The 16,928-nt window shown below is 36.7% G+C and overlaps 2 protein-coding genes across 2 annotated transcripts in view; both read left to right on the forward strand.

Annotated features, from left to right (window-relative positions):
- Positions 1 to 16,928, forward strand: part of LOC111196798 (serine-rich adhesin for platelets) — a 113,790-nt gene that overhangs the window by 26,066 nt on the left and 70,796 nt on the right. The window lies entirely within an intron of this gene.
- LOC125803008 (zinc finger protein 853-like) lies at positions 1,318 to 12,636 on the forward strand. The gene is made up of 4 exons (XM_049481704.1): positions 1,318 to 1,424; positions 2,187 to 2,233; positions 3,426 to 3,465; positions 3,626 to 12,636. The coding sequence occupies exon 4, from the start codon at positions 9,385 to 9,387 to the stop codon at positions 10,657 to 10,659; it is 1,275 nt and encodes a 424-aa protein (XP_049337661.1). The 5' UTR covers positions 1,318 to 1,424; positions 2,187 to 2,233; positions 3,426 to 3,465; positions 3,626 to 9,384; the 3' UTR covers positions 10,660 to 12,636.

Consider the following 16,928-nt stretch of genomic DNA (forward strand, 5'->3'; position numbering starts at 1 on the left):
CTCACACGTTCATCACTCCAAAAATATCCTTTATTAATCTGATCTGATCAGAGCATAAAAAAATCTTTTATTTACGTTGTAAAAAAAAAAACTTAGACTTTTTTAAAAGGAATCAATATTATGTTACCATTATTTACATTTTATTTCTAAAATATTAAATGACCTATTCACTTTAATTATTTTGTAAGGTTTAATAATGTCAATAAACATCTATAATTTAATTTCAGAACAAACAGAACGGAATCTTTTATTTACAACAATTAAAAATGTATATATATATATATTATTATTATTATTATTATTATTATTATTATTATTATTATTATTATTATTAGACATTATCACCCCTGTGTGACATTGGTTGTATGTTTTAGATGTTTGTTACATTAATAAATGTATAATGTGTTATTTACATGGGATTTGAGGAAACAAAAACAATAATTGTACAATAATTATTTTTAAAGTGTTCAAAGTGATTTAATGAAAAGAAACAAATATTTTAATCCAGTTTAATCCCTTATTCTGAAGCTACTTTAGGATAATGAATCTGCCGGTGGGAAAACGGCGTGGCCGCATTCCTCACTCTTATTTCAACACCTTTTCACACTTATTCACCATCACAACCCGCCTGATTTACACTAATATTCTTCATCTAAACATTTACAAAACATCAAGAAATTTAACAAATACTAATTCATTTTAAGACATTCTAATTATTATTTTATAGAACATTTTATTTAAATTATTTTACATTTAATTATGAAAATTACAGAATGAAGTGTTTATATTTGGTTCAGTTAATACGTTTAATCATTTTTATACATTTCTACACAAATGAAATTAGATTTTCTAAATCAGTATTGAAATAACAAATAACTAAATACTTAAGAATTACTTAGCCTTGACTGAAAAATAAATTCAGAATTTTGGGCAGGAAAATAGATTATCATTATACTCTAAAATCTTTAATCTAAACTGTGTTTATATCATATTTTTATAATTTTACGTTTTGATGTAACAAAAATTATGAAGTGCTGTTTTTTTTTTTTTGTTTCTGTTTTACGTTTAAATCACATACCAACCAAACTCCGCCCAGTGATGCGTCGATCAGATCTGAGCTCAGACTGTTCTGTAATCATAGAGAACAATAAGGGTGGAGCTGAATATTCCAGTATAGAGAGGAATAATGGAATAGCTGGAATTCAGTAGGTGATAATCAGCAGCTTGAGGACGTAGCCGTTATTGTTTATGAGTAAAAGAGGGAGAGGCTGAACCTGCAGCCACTCCTTACAACGTCAATCAGCCTCTCTAATAAATAACATCCCTCAACCAGCAGCTCTCAGAACACAGAACCAGAACCAGAACCAGAACCGCAGGGATTACGCTGCACATCGGAGGGTTATGACTTTGGAGAATAAAAAAAGGTAAAGTCATTTTAGAAGTACTTTACATTTTTGAATGCATTTTTTTATATGATTCTTTTATTTCTTTAGATTTAAAGTGTTTTTTCAGGTTTTATTGGAGCTGAAGCTTCATTTCTACGCTTTAATCTTTATTTGCTGGATTTGATGATGGATTTGGTGATGATGATTATAATAATTATAATGATGATGATGATGGTGATGATGATGATGATGGTGATGATTATAATGATGAAGATGATCTTCACTGACCAGCAGAAGAAGCAGATTAAGATCAGAAGCTGTTCACAGTAGAAAATCAGAGATAAGAATCTGTAGATGAAGCTACAATATTTCTAAAGCTTCTAATTATTTAATTAATTTACATTAAGTTTAATTATTTTATGTATTTTTTCTGGAGCCAATCAGCCTGAACCTTTACTTAATATAAATAACTTCTTAATTTGTATTAAACCTACCTTATTATTTTATGATCATACATTTTTATTACTTTTTCTTTTTATCTCTCTCAAAGTTTTATAGTTTGATTGTTTTTTATGAATTTTTAGGATAAAATATGTGTTATTAATTATCCTGCTAAATTTCTGAATCTTAAATGTATATCCTGTATGATGCTGAGCTACACTGTAAATGAGGGGAAGCAGCAGTGTTTTCCCACTTTATATAAAGGTTGATTGATTGGTTGATTAAACTAAACATTTTTTAAGTGAATTACCAAAAAATTCTGAACATTCAGTGAAACTAAACCTGATTTCTGATCTGTAGATTTGCTCTCTGGAAAAATGACAGAAAACACACTTTCCTCACCATATGTAAGTACCAGTAAATATACCTGCTACTGATTCTGACTCGAACTCTCTAAAGCTGCCGTCAGTAGAGTGGAAATAAAGCTGAAATAATTAGAACTGATTTAATTTAATCACTTCTAGAATAACAGATTGTGAAATAATAGATCAGATGTTTTTGGACCTGTTCGGGGGGTTTTGCTCAGATCTTCTCCTGTGAATAATAAACCTGTTCCTAAAGGCAGAGGGAAGGAAAAAGAGCTTCATATTTTAACAATAACAGTTTATTCATTTTTCTTTCTGTAAAGATAAATACATGTTAGATAGAGAAATTAAATAAAATAAAGAACAGCTAAATGTTTTTATTAATCTTGTTATTAAATAGGAATACAGGAACTATATTTTAAAGTAGAGTATTTATTTGTGCTTTTAAATATTTATTTCTTGTTGCTGCTATTAGTAATTTTGTGTTTATATTTTAAATTTTACTGGAGCTTTTATATTAAATGTTTACAAATGAACAGATTCAGTTCTTAAATAATGCATTTAACAAATATATTAATCAAATAATGATTAAAGAGATCAAACTCTTCTTATAACTCATTAAATAAATAACTCATCTGAAATATTTTTAAAAATGAGAATTATTTATTCACTTTCATGTAACAATAAAATTAACTCAGTTTAAAGTGTTTAAAGTAATGATTAATCTCCAGTAGAACATTAGGGGAACTGACAGGGTTGTGAAAATGAACTATAGGAATAAAAATATTTTGTAAAAGAGAAAGTTTAAAGTTTTTCTTATTTTTATTAAATTATTTAATATCTGAAAAGAGTTTTATAAAAGTTTAATTTTAAAAAAGTAAAATAAAAATGTATAAGTAAATTTAAACCCAAAACGAAACATACTTTAACAGAATTTCAATTTAATTAATAATTTAACACATTGGAAATTAAATATTCCATTTTTTAAATGATATTTACTATTTTATATTAAATTCAGAATTAAAACGTGAATGTGTACTACAAATGTAATACAATATATAATATAAGGAATATTATTTTCGTTTACAGTATCAACTATACTTTTAGTTTGAACGTTCCTTAAACAAGACTGTAGTAAATACAATTATACCATATACTTTTATTAAAAAACATATCAGAGAAAAATCCCAGCAGTTACTGAATTCTAATGATAATGTTCTTTATTTAATACCAGTCTGTCTGTGGTGGGTGTTTACTGGGACTGCAGCCCAAACGTAAGTAAACTTAATTCAGCTCTGTTAAAATACAGAACAATGAAAATATATTTTTATATGTGATTAAAACTATTCATGCTGAGAAATTAAAATACCTTTAGTGCAAAAAACAAAAGAAAACATTACAAAATAATCACAAAATATAATTTACTCATTTTAGAACAATGGACACATCTACCACAGAAATTACTACCAGTATAATAAACCTGACAACCGAGGAAACTACAACTACAACCAGCGTAACAACACAACCGGACCCAACAACTTCAACTGACATAACTACCACTTCATCAACTACAGAATCACAAACCACAACTACTGAAACACCAACTACTGCATCTACAACTGAACAAACTACAGATTCAACAACAGTTTCAACAACTACAGAGCCAACAACTACTGCATCTACAACTGAACAAACTACAGATTCAACAACAGTTTCAACAACTACAGAAGCAGCAACCACTACTACAGAACCAACAACTACTGCATCTACAACTGAACAAACTACAGATTCAACAACAGTTTCAACAACTACAGAGCCAACAACTACTGCATCTACAACTGAACAAACTACAGATACAACAACAGCTCAAACAACTACAGAAGCAGCAACCACTACTACTGAAGCAACAACTACTGCATCTACAACTGAACAAACTACAGATTCAACAACAGTTTCAACAACTACAGAGCCAACAACTACTGCATCTACAACTGAACAAACTACAGATACAACAACAGCTCAAACAACTACAGAAGCAGCAACCACTACTACTGAAGCAAAAACTACTTCATCTACAACTGAACAAACTACAGATTCAACAACAGTTTCAACAACTACAGAGCCAACAACTACTGCATCTACAACTGAACAAACTACAGATACAACAACAGCTCTAACAACTACAGAAGCAGCAACCACTACTACTGAAGCAAAAACTACTGCATCTACAACTGAACAAACTACAGATTCAACAACAGTTTCAACAACTACAGAGCCAACAACTACTGAATATACAACTGAACAAACTACAGATTCAACAACAGTTTCAACAACTACAGAGCCAACAACTACTGCCTCTACAACTGAACAAACTACAGATACAACAACAGCTCAAACAACTACAGAAGCAGCAACCACTACTACTGAAGCAAAAACTACTGCATCTACAACTGAACAAACTACAGATTCAACAACAGTTTCAACAACTACAGAGCCAACAACTACTGCCTCTACAACTGAACAAACTACAGATTCAACAACAGTTTCAACAACTACAGAGCCAACAACTACTGCCTCTACAACTGAACAAACTACAGATTCAACAACAGTTTCAACAACTACAGAGCCAACAACTACTGCATCTACAACTGAACAAACTACAGATACAACAACAGTTTCAACAACTACAGAGCCAACAACTACTGCATCTACAACTGAACAAACTACAGATACAACAACAGCTCAAACAACCACAGAAGCAGAAACCACTACTACTGAAAAAACAACTACTCCATCTACAACTGAACAAACTACAGATTCAACAACAGTTTCAACAACTACAGAGCCAACAACTACTGCATCTACAACTGAACAAACTACAGATACAACAACAGCTCAAACAACTACAGAAGCAGCAAACACTACTACTGAAGCAAAAACTACTGCATCTACAACTGAACAAACTACAGATTCAACAACAGTTTCAACAACTACAGAGCCAACAACTACTGCCTCTACAACTGAACAAACTACAGATTCAACGACAGTTTCAACAACTACAGAGCCAACAACTACTGCCTCTACAACTGAACAAACTACAGATACAACAACAGCTCAAACAACTACAGAAGCAGCAACCACTACTACTGAAGCAAAAACTACTGCATCTACAACTGAACAAACTACAGATTCAACAACAGTTTCAACAACTACAGAGCAAACAACTACTGCATCTACAACTGAACAAACTACAGATACAACAACAGCTCAAACAACTACAGAAGCAGCAACCACTACTACTGAAGCAAAAACTACTGCATCTACAACTGAACAAACTACAGATTCAACAACAGTTTCAACAACTACAGAGCCAACAACTACTGCCTCTACAACTGAACAAACTACAGATTCAACAACAGTTTCAACAGCTACAGAGCCAACAACTACTGCATCTACAACTGAACAAACTACAGATACAACAACAGTTTCAACAACTACAGAGCCAACAACTACTGCATCTACAACTGAACAAACTACAGATACAACAACAGCTCAAACAACCACAGAAGCAGCAACCACTACTACTGAAGCAAAAACTACTGCATCTACAACTGAACAAACTACAGATTCAACAACAGTTTCAACAACTACAGAGCCAACAACTACTGCATCTGTAACTGAACAAACTACAGATACAACAACAGCTCAAACAACTACAGAAGCAGCAACCACTACTACTGAAGCAAAAACTACTGCATCTACAACTGAACAAACTACAGATTCAACAACAGTTTCAACAACTACAGAGCCAACAACTACTGCCTCTACAACTGAACAAACTACAGATTCAACAACAGTTTCAACAACAACAGAGCCAACAACTACTGCATCTACAACTGAACAAACTACAGATACAACAACAGTTTCAACAACTACAGAGCCAACAACTACTGCATCTACAACTGAACAAACTACAGATACAACAACAGCTCAAACAACTACAGAAGCAGCAACCACTACTACTGAAGCAACAACTACTGCATCTACAACGGAACAAACTACAGATTCAACAACAGTTTCAACAACTACAGAGCCAACAACTACTGCCTCTACAACTGAACAAACTACAGATTCAACAACAGTTTCAACAACTACAGAGCCAACAACTACTGCCTCTACAACTGAACAAACTACAGATTCAACAACAGTTTCAACAACTACAGAGCCAACAACTACTGCATCTACAACTGAACAAACTACAGATACAACAACAGTTTCAACAACTACAGAGCCAACAACTACTGCATCTACAACTGAACAAACTACAGATACAACAACAGCTCAAACAACCACAGAAGCAGAAACCACTACTACTGAAGCAACAACTACTCCATCTACAACTGAACAAACTACAGATTCAACAACAGTTTCAACAACTACAGAGCCAACAACTACTGCATCTACAACTGAACAAACTACAGATACAACAACAGCTCAAACAACTACAGAAGCAGCAACCACTACTACTGAAGCAAAAACTACTGCATCTACAACTGAACAAACTACAGATTCAACAACAGTTTCAACAACTACAGAGCCAACAACTACTGCCTCTACAACTGAACAAACTACAGATTCAACGACAGTTTCAACAACTACAGAGCCAACAACTACTGCCTCTACAACTGAACAAACTACAGATACAACAACAGCTCAAACAACTACAGAAGCAGCAACCACTACTACTGAAGCAAAAACTACTGCATCTACAACTGAACAAACTACAGATTCAACAACAGTTTCAACAACTACAGAGCCAACAACTACTGCCTCTACAACTGAACAAACTACAGATTCAACAACAGTTTCAACAGCTACAGAGCCAACAACTACTGCATCTACAACTGAACAAACTACAGATACAACAACAGTTTCAACAACTACAGAGCCAACAACTACTGCATCTACAACTGAACAAACTACAGATACAACAACAGCTCAAACAACCACAGAAGCAGCAACCACTACTACTGAAGCAAAAACTACTGCATCTACAACTGAACAAACTACAGATTCAACAACAGTTTCAACAACTACAGAGCCAACAACTACTGCATCTGTAACTGAACAAACTACAGATACAACAACAGCTCAAACAACTACAGAAGCAGCAACCACTACTACTGAAGCAAAAACTACTGCATCTACAACTGAACAAACTACAGATTCAACAACAGTTTCAACAACTACAGAGCCAACAACTACTGCCTCTACAACTGAACAAACTACAGATTCAACAACAGTTTCAACAACAACAGAGCCAACAACTACTGCATCTACAACTGAACAAACTACAGATACAACAACAGTTTCAACAACTACAGAGCCAACAACTACTGCCTCTACAACTGAACAAACTACAGATTCAACGACAGTTTCAACAACTACAGAGCCAACAACTACTGCCTCTACAACTGAACAAACTACAGATACAACAACAGCTCAAACAACTACAGAAGCAGCAACCACTACTACTGAAGCAAAAACTACTGCATCTACAACTGAACAAACTACAGATTCAACAACAGTTTCAACAACTACAGAGCCAACAACTACTGCCTCTACAACTGAACAAACTACAGATTCAACAACAGTTTCAACAGCTACAGAGCCAACAACTACTGCATCTACAACTGAACAAACTACAGATACAACAACAGTTTCAACAACTACAGAGCCAACAACTACTGCATCTACAACTGAACAAACTACAGATACAACAACAGCTCAAACAACCACAGAAGCAGCAACCACTACTACTGAAGCAAAAACTACTGCATCTACAACTGAACAAACTACAGATTCAACAACAGTTTCAACAACTACAGAGCCAACAACTACTGCATCTGTAACTGAACAAACTACAGATACAACAACAGCTCAAACAACTACAGAAGCAGCAACCACTACTACTGAAGCAAAAACTACTGCATCTACAACTGAACAAACTACAGATTCAACAACAGTTTCAACAACTACAGAGCCAACAACTACTGCCTCTACAACTGAACAAACTACAGATTCAACAACAGTTTCAACAACAACAGAGCCAACAACTACTGCATCTACAACTGAACAAACTACAGATACAACAACAGTTTCAACAACTACAGAGCCAACAACTACTGCATCTACAACTGAACAAACTACAGATACAACAACAGCTCAAACAACTACAGAAGCAGCAACCACTACTACTGAAGCAACAACTACTGCATCTACAACGGAACAATCTACAGATTCAACAACAGTTTCAACAACTACAGAACCAACAACTACTGCCTCTACAACTGAACAAACTACAGATTCAACAACAGTTTCAACAACTACAGAGCCAACAACTACTGCATCTACAACTGAACAAACTACAGATACAACAACAGTTTCAACAACTACAGAGCCAACAACTACTGCATTTACAGCTGAACAAATTACAGATACAACTTCAGCTCAAACAACTACAGAGCCAACAACTACTGCCTCTACAACTGAACAAACTACAGATTCATCAACCGTTTCAACAACTACAGAGCCAACAACTACTGCATTTACAACTGAACAAACTACAGATACAACAACAGTTTCAACAACTACAGAGCCAACAACTACTGCACCTACAACTGAACAAACTACAGATACAACTACAGCTCTAACAACTACAGAAGCAGCAACCACTACTACTGAAGCAACAAGTACTGCATCTACAACTGAACAAACTACAGATTCAACAACAGTTTCAACAACTACAGAGCCAACAAATACTGCATCTACAACTGAACAAACTACGGATACAACGACAGCTCAAACAACTACAGAAGCAGCAACCACTACTACTGAAGCAAAAACTAGTGCATCTACAATTGAACAAACTACAGATTCAACAACAGTTTCAAAAACTACAGAGCCAACAACTACTGCCTCTACAACTGAACAAACTACAGATTCAACAACAGTTTCAACAACTACAGAGCCAACAACTACTGCATCTACAACTGATCAAACTACAGATACAACAACAGTTTCAACAACTACAGAGCCAACAACTACTGCATCTACAACTGAACAAACTACAGATACAACAACAGCTCAAACAACTACAGAAGCAGCAACCACTACTACTGAAGCAACAACTAATGCATCTACAACTAAACAAACTACAGATTCAACAACAGTTTCAACAACTACAGAGCCAACAACTACTGCATCTACAACTGAACAAACTACAGATACAACAACAGCTCAAACAACTACAGAAGCAGCAACCACTACTACTGAAGCAAAAACTACTGCATCTACAACTGAACAAACTACAGATTCAACAACAGTTTCAACAACTACAGAGCCAACAACTACTGCCTCTACAACTGAACAAACTACGGATTCAACAACAGTTTCTACAACTACAGAGCCAACAACTACTGCATCTACAACTGAACAAACTACAGATACAACTACAGAAGCAGCAACCACTACTACTGAAGCAAAAACTACTGCATCTACAACTGAACAAACTACAGATTCAACAACAGTTTCAACAACTACAGAGCCAACAACTACTGCCTCTACAACTGAACAAACTACAGATTCAACAACCGTTTCAACAACTACAGAGCCAACAACTACTGCATCTACAACTGAACAAACTACAGATACAACAACAGTTTCAACAACTACAGATCCAACAACTACTGCATCTACAACTGAACAAACTACAGATACAACATCAGCTCAAACAACTACAGAAGCAGCAACCACTACTACTGAAGCAACAACTACTGCATCTACAACTGAACAAACTACAGATTCAACAACAGTTTCAACAACTACAGAGCCAACAACTACTACCTCTACAACTGAACAAACTACAGATTCAACAACAGTTTCAACAACTACAGAGCCAACAACTACTGCCTCTACAACTGAACAAACTACAGATTCAACAACAGTTCCAACAACTACAGAGCCAACAACTACTGCATCTACAACTGAACAAACTACAGATACAACAACAGTTTCAACAACTACAGATCCAACAACTACTGCATCTACAACTGAACAAACTACAGATACAACAACAGCTCAAACAACTACAGAAGCAGCAACCACTACTACTGAAGCAACAACTACTGCATCTACAACTGAACAAACTACAGATTCAACAACAGTTTCAACAACTACAGAGCCAACAACTACTGCCTCTACAACTGAACAAACTACAGATTCAACAACAGTTTCAACAACTACAGAGCCAACAACTACTGCATCTACAACTGAACAAACTACAGATACAACTACAACTCAAACAACCACAGAAGCATCCACCACTACTACTGAAACACCAACTTCTGCATTTACAACTGAACAAACTACATATACAACTACAGCTCAAACGACTACAGAAGCACTAACCACAACTACTGAAGCAACAACTACTGCAACTACAGCTGAACAAACTACAGATTCAACAACAGTTTCAATAACTACAGAGCAAACAACTACTGCATCTACAACTGAACAAACTACAGATACAACAACAGTTTCAACAACTACAGAGCCAACAACTACTGCATCCACAACTGAACAAACTACAGATACAACTACAGCTCTAACAACTACAGAAGCAGCAACCACAACTACTGGAGCAACAACTACTGCCTCTACAACTGAACAAACTACAGATTCATCAACCATTTCAACAACTACAGAGCCAACAACTACTGCCTCTACAACTGAACAAACTACAGATACAACAACAGTTTCAACAACTACAGAGCCAACAACTACTGCATCTACAACTGAACAAACTACAGATACAAGAACAGCTCAAACAACTACAGAATCTCCAACGACAACTACTGAAACAACAACTACTGCAACTACAAACGCACAAACTACAAATACAACAACTGCTCAAACTGCTACAGAAGCTGAAACTACTACTGAAGAAACAACTACTGCATCAACAACTAAACAAACTGCAGATACAACTACAGCTCAAACAACAACAGAAACATTAACCACTACTACTGAAACACCAAATATTGCATCTACAACTGAACAAACTACAGATAAAACTACAGCTCAAACAACCACAGAAGCATCAACCACTACTACAGAGCCAACAACTACTGCATCTACAACTGAACAAACTACAGATACAACTACAGCTTTAACAACTACAGAAGCAGCAACCACAACTACTGGAGCAACAACTACTGCCTCTACAACTGAACAAACTACAGATTCATCAACCATTTCAACAACTACAGAGCCAACAACTACTGCCTCTACAACTGAACAAACTACAGATACAACAACAGTTTCAACAACTACAGAGCCAACAACTACTGCATCTACAACTGAACAAACTACAGATACAACAGCTCAAACAACTACAGTATCTCCAACGACAACTACTGAAGCAACAACTACTGCGACTACAACTGCACAAACTACAGATACAACAACTGCTCAAACTACTACAGAAGCTGAAACTACTACTGAAGAAACAACTACTGCATCAACAACTAAACAAACTGCAGATACAACTACAGCTCAAACAACAACAGAAACATTAACCACTACTAATGAAACACCAACTTCTGCATCTACAACTGAACAAACTACAGATACAACTACAGCTCAAACGACTACAGAAGCAGCAACCACAACTACTGAATTAACAACTACTGCAACTACAACTGAACAAACTACAGATTCAACAATAGCTTCAACAACTACAGAGCAAACAACTACTGCACCTACAACTGAACAAACTACAGATACAACTACAGCTCAAACAACTACAGAAGCATCAACCACTACTACTGAAACACCAACTACTGCATCTACAACTGAACAAACTACAGATTCAACAACAGCTAAAACAACTACAGAAGCAGCAACCACAACTACTGAAACACCAACTACTGCATCTACAACTGAACAAACTACACTTTCAACAACAGCTCAAACAACTACAGAAACAGCAACTACTGCCTCTACAAATGAACAAACTACAGACACAACAACAGCTCAAACAACTACAGAAGCAGCAACCACAACTACTGAAACACCAACTATTGCATCTACAACTGAACAAACTACACTTTCAACAACAGCTCAAACAACTATAGAAGCAGCAAATACTGCATTTACAACTGAACAAACTAAAGATACAACTACAGCTCAAACAACTACAGACGCAGCAACCACTACTACTGAAGCAACAACTACTGCAACTACAACTGAACAAACTACAGATACAACTACAGCTCCACCAACTACAGAGCCAACAACTACTGCACCTACAATTGAACAAACTACAGATACAACTACAGCTCAAACAACTACAGAAGCAGCAACCACAACTACTGAAGCAACAACTACTGCAACTACAACTGAACAAACTACAGATACAACAACAGCTCAAACAACTACAGAAGCAGCAACCACTACTACTGAAGCAAAAACTACTGCATCCACAACTGAACAAACTACAGATTCAACAACAGTTTCAACTTCCACAGCGATGCCTTCCACAATGTATGTTTAGTTTCTAACATTGATATTTATATCTGTTTATTCTTCATTCTTCAGAAACCATTAATATGTTTTATTGTTCCTCCAGATCTGGTGCTGCAGTGGTTTCTGCCAGGCTGGTGTTCAATTCCTCCTCTATCGTCCCCAGTGAGAGTTCGGTCCTCAATGCTACCACAACTCTGCTCAACTCTCGACTCTCAAACCTCAACCATTCTACTAACGTGCTGAACATCAGCTATCAGAGTACGTTTACCTCTCAGCTACTGGGAATATTCTGATCAGAGTCGATGAGAAATTCCAGATTGAATCTGTTATTTGATCACTAAATGATGTTTGATTTGTTCCTCAGAAATTTCAGACTCCTCCTATGCAGTCATCTTCACATTCAGCCTCAGTAATATCAGCATGCCAGAGAGCGCTGACCTCAGGAACAGCACCTACACCCAAGTGCAGAACTCCATCAACACAGCGGTGAGTCTACATTAATCAACGGATTCTTCCAATCAGAACAACTTCTGTACGAGTTGTGGGTAGAAACAGGTCAGTTCAAGATGGTGATGACTTTCTTTTCTTGGGGTGGAGAAGATCCTCTCCAATGCTCTAACCACGATATTGAGTCTCCATAAGCCCCATGTGGAACTTCAGAGGGACGGCAGTGAGCCCACCTCCCTTATAGTCCTGTTATAGTCCAATTGGTAGACATGTTCACTCCAGATCACTGAATAAATGAGGACATCATCCAGATACACAGTGTTCTATTCATGATGAGGCTGCAGGATGATGTCCATCAGTTTGTTTAAGGTGGGCGGAGATCCAGGACACATGAAAGGAAGGGTCATTCATTGCTACAACCCAGTATTGCTGCTGCCACATGACGTCTCCACTGGTGGAGTTTGCTCAGGGCAGACAGGAAATAAACTCACAACATTACCTGAGTAAATGTAATTAGTACTAAAATTACTTAAATTACTAAACCTTAATATCGTTGTTTCTGTTTCCAGCTGAACACACTGCTAAATCAACCTGGTGCAGATCTTTTTGAACCCCAGAGCTCAGTCTTCACGTAAGTTCTCCAAAGATCTGACCTTTGACCTACACTATTTTTTTAGAGGTCATTGTTCTGTAAATAGTATTATAATTATAATGCCCTAATTTCCCTAAACAGAAGCTCAGCCAATCAGATTGAAGGCAACATGGAGTACCTCTTCCAAGATGGAGACACCAAAGTACCCATCAGCTTCTTCAATGAACTCAAGACACAGATTGGTAATTAAAGACACAATATGCTGTATTTCAGCTGTCTTCTTACTATTGGTTCTGATTTTGATCAGGTTTAATATAATCTGTTTCTATAATTCTGATGTTTTGTAGCTTCAACAACAACGGTTTCTCCAACGACTACAAACAGTCTGATGGTGACTTCCACAGCGACGCCTTCCACAATGTATGTTTAGTTTCTAATATTGATATTTATATCTGTTTATTCTTCATTCTTCAGAAACCATTAATATGTTTTATTGTTCCTCCAGATCTGGTGCTGCAGTGGTTTCTGCCAAGCTGGTTTTCAATTCCTCCTCTACCGTCCCTAGTGAGAGTTCGGTCCTCAATGCTACCACAACTCTGCTCAACTCTCGACTCTCAAACCTCAACCATTCTACTAACGTGCTGAACATCAGCTATCAGAGTACGTTTACCTCTCAGCTACTGGGAATGTTCTGATCAGAGTCGATGAGAAATTCCAGATTGAATCTGTTATTTGATCACTAAATGATGTTTGATTTGTTTCTCAGAAATTTCAGACTCCTCCTATGCAGTCATCTTCACATTCAGCCTCAGTAATATCAACATGCCAGAGAGTGCTGACCTCAGGAACAGCACCTACACCCAAGTGCAGAACTCCATCAACACAGCGGTGAGTCTACATTAATCAACAGATTCTTCCAATCAGAACAACTTCTGTACGAGTTGTGGGTAGAAACAGGTCAGTTCAAGATGGTGATGACTTTCTTTTCTTGGGGTGGAGAAGATCCTCTCCAATGCTTAAACCACGATATTGAGTCTCCATAAGCCCCATGTGGAACTTCAGAAGGACGGCAGTGAGCCCACCTCCCTTATAGTCCTGTTATAGTCCAATTGGTCACATGACGTCTCCACTGGTGGAGTTTGCTCAGGGCAGACAAGAAATAAACTCACAACATTACCTGAGTAAATGTAATTAGTACTAAAATTACTTAAATTACTAAACCTTAATATCTTTATTTCTGTTTCCAGCTGAACACACTGCTAAATCAACCTGGTGCAGATCTTTTTGAACCCCAGAGCTCAGTCTTCACGTAAGTTCTCCAAACATCTGACCTTTGACCTACATTATTTTATCTTTAGATGTCATTGTTCTGTAAATAGAATTGCAATTATAATCCCCTAATTTCTCTAAACAGAAGCTCAACCAATCAGATTGAAGGCAACATGGAGTACCTCTTCCAAGATGGAGACACCAAAGTACCCATCAGCTTCTTTAATGAGCTCAAGACACAGATTGGTAATTAAAGACACAATATGCTGTATTTCAGCTGTCCTCTTACTATTGGTTCAGATTTTGATCAGGTTTAATATGATCTGTTTCTCTAATTCTGTTATTTTGTAGCTTCAACAACAACGGTTTCTCCAACGACTACAAACAGTCTGATGGTGACTTCCACAGCGACGCCTTCCACAATGTATGTTTAGTTTCTAAAATTGATATTTATATCTGTTTATTCTTCATTCTTCAGAAACCATTAATATGTTTTATTGTTCCTCCAGATCTGGTGCTGCAGTGGTTTCTGCCAAGCTGGTGTTCAATTCCTCCTCTACCGTCCCCAGTGAGAGTTCGGTCCTCAATGCTACCACAACTCTGCTCAACTCTCGACTCTCAAACCTCAACCATTCTACTAACGTGCTGAACATCGGCTATCAGAGTACGTTTACCTCTCAGCTACTGGGAATGTTCTGATCAGAGTCGATGAGAAATTCCAGATTGAATCTGTTATTTGATCACTAAATGATGTTTGATTTGTTCCTCAGAAATTTCAGACTCCTCCTATGCAGTCATCTTCACATTCAGCCTCAGTAATATCAGCATGCCAGAGAGCGCTGACCTCAGGAACAGCACCTACACCCAAGTGCAGAACTCCATCAACACAGCGGTGAGTCTACATTAATCAACGGATTCTTCCAATCAGAACAACTTCTGTACAAGTTGTGGGTAGAAACAGGTCAGTTCAAGATGGTGATGACTTTCTTTTCTTGGGGTGGAGAAGATCCTCTCCAATGCTCTAACCACGATATTGAGTCTCCATAAGCCCCATGTGGAACTTCAGAGGGACGGCAGTGAGCCCACCTCCCTTATAGTCCTGTTATAGTCCAATTGGTAGACATGTTCACTCCAGATCACTGAATAAATGAGGACATCATCCAGATACACAGTGTTCTATTCATGATGAGGCTGCAGGATGATGTCCATCAGTTTGTTTAAGGTGGGCGGAGCTCCAGAACCCAGGAAAGGAAGGGTCGTTCATTGGTGGAGTTTGCTCAGGGCGACAGGAAATAAACTCACAACATTACCTGAGTAAATGTAATTAGTACTTAAATTACTTAAATTACTAAACCTTAATATCTTTATTTCTGTTTCCAGCTGAACACACTGCTAAATCAACCTGGTGCAGATCTTTTTGAACCCCAGAGCTCAGTCTTCACGTAAGTTCTCCATAGATCTGACCTTTGACCTACGTTATTTTATCTTTAGATGTCATTGTTCTGTAAATAGAATTGCAATTATAATCCCCTAATGTCTCTAATTAGAAGCTCAGCCAATCAGATTGAAGGCAACATGGAGTACCTCTTCCAAGATGGAGATACCAAAGTACCCATCAGCTTCTTTAATGAGCTCAAGACACAGATTGGTAATTAAAGACACAATATGCTGTATTTCAGCTGTCCTCTTACTATTGGTTCAGATTTTGATCAGGTTTAATATAATCTGTTTCTCTAATTCTGTTATTTTGTAGCTTCAACAACAACGGTTTCTCCAACGACTACAAACAGTCTGATGGTGACTTCCACAGCGACGCCTTCCACAATGTATGTTTAGTTTCTA

This window comes from Astyanax mexicanus, chromosome 7 (genome assembly GCF_023375975.1).
Source record: "Astyanax mexicanus isolate ESR-SI-001 chromosome 7, AstMex3_surface, whole genome shotgun sequence".
Classification (NCBI taxonomy): Eukaryota; Metazoa; Chordata; class Actinopteri; order Characiformes; family Acestrorhamphidae; genus Astyanax; species Astyanax mexicanus.

Excerpts from the sequence above, each read along its gene's own strand:
- LOC125803008 (XM_049481704.1), top strand. The coding sequence starts at position 9,385 with ATGCATCTACAACTAAACAAACTACAGATTCAACAACAGTTTCAACAA.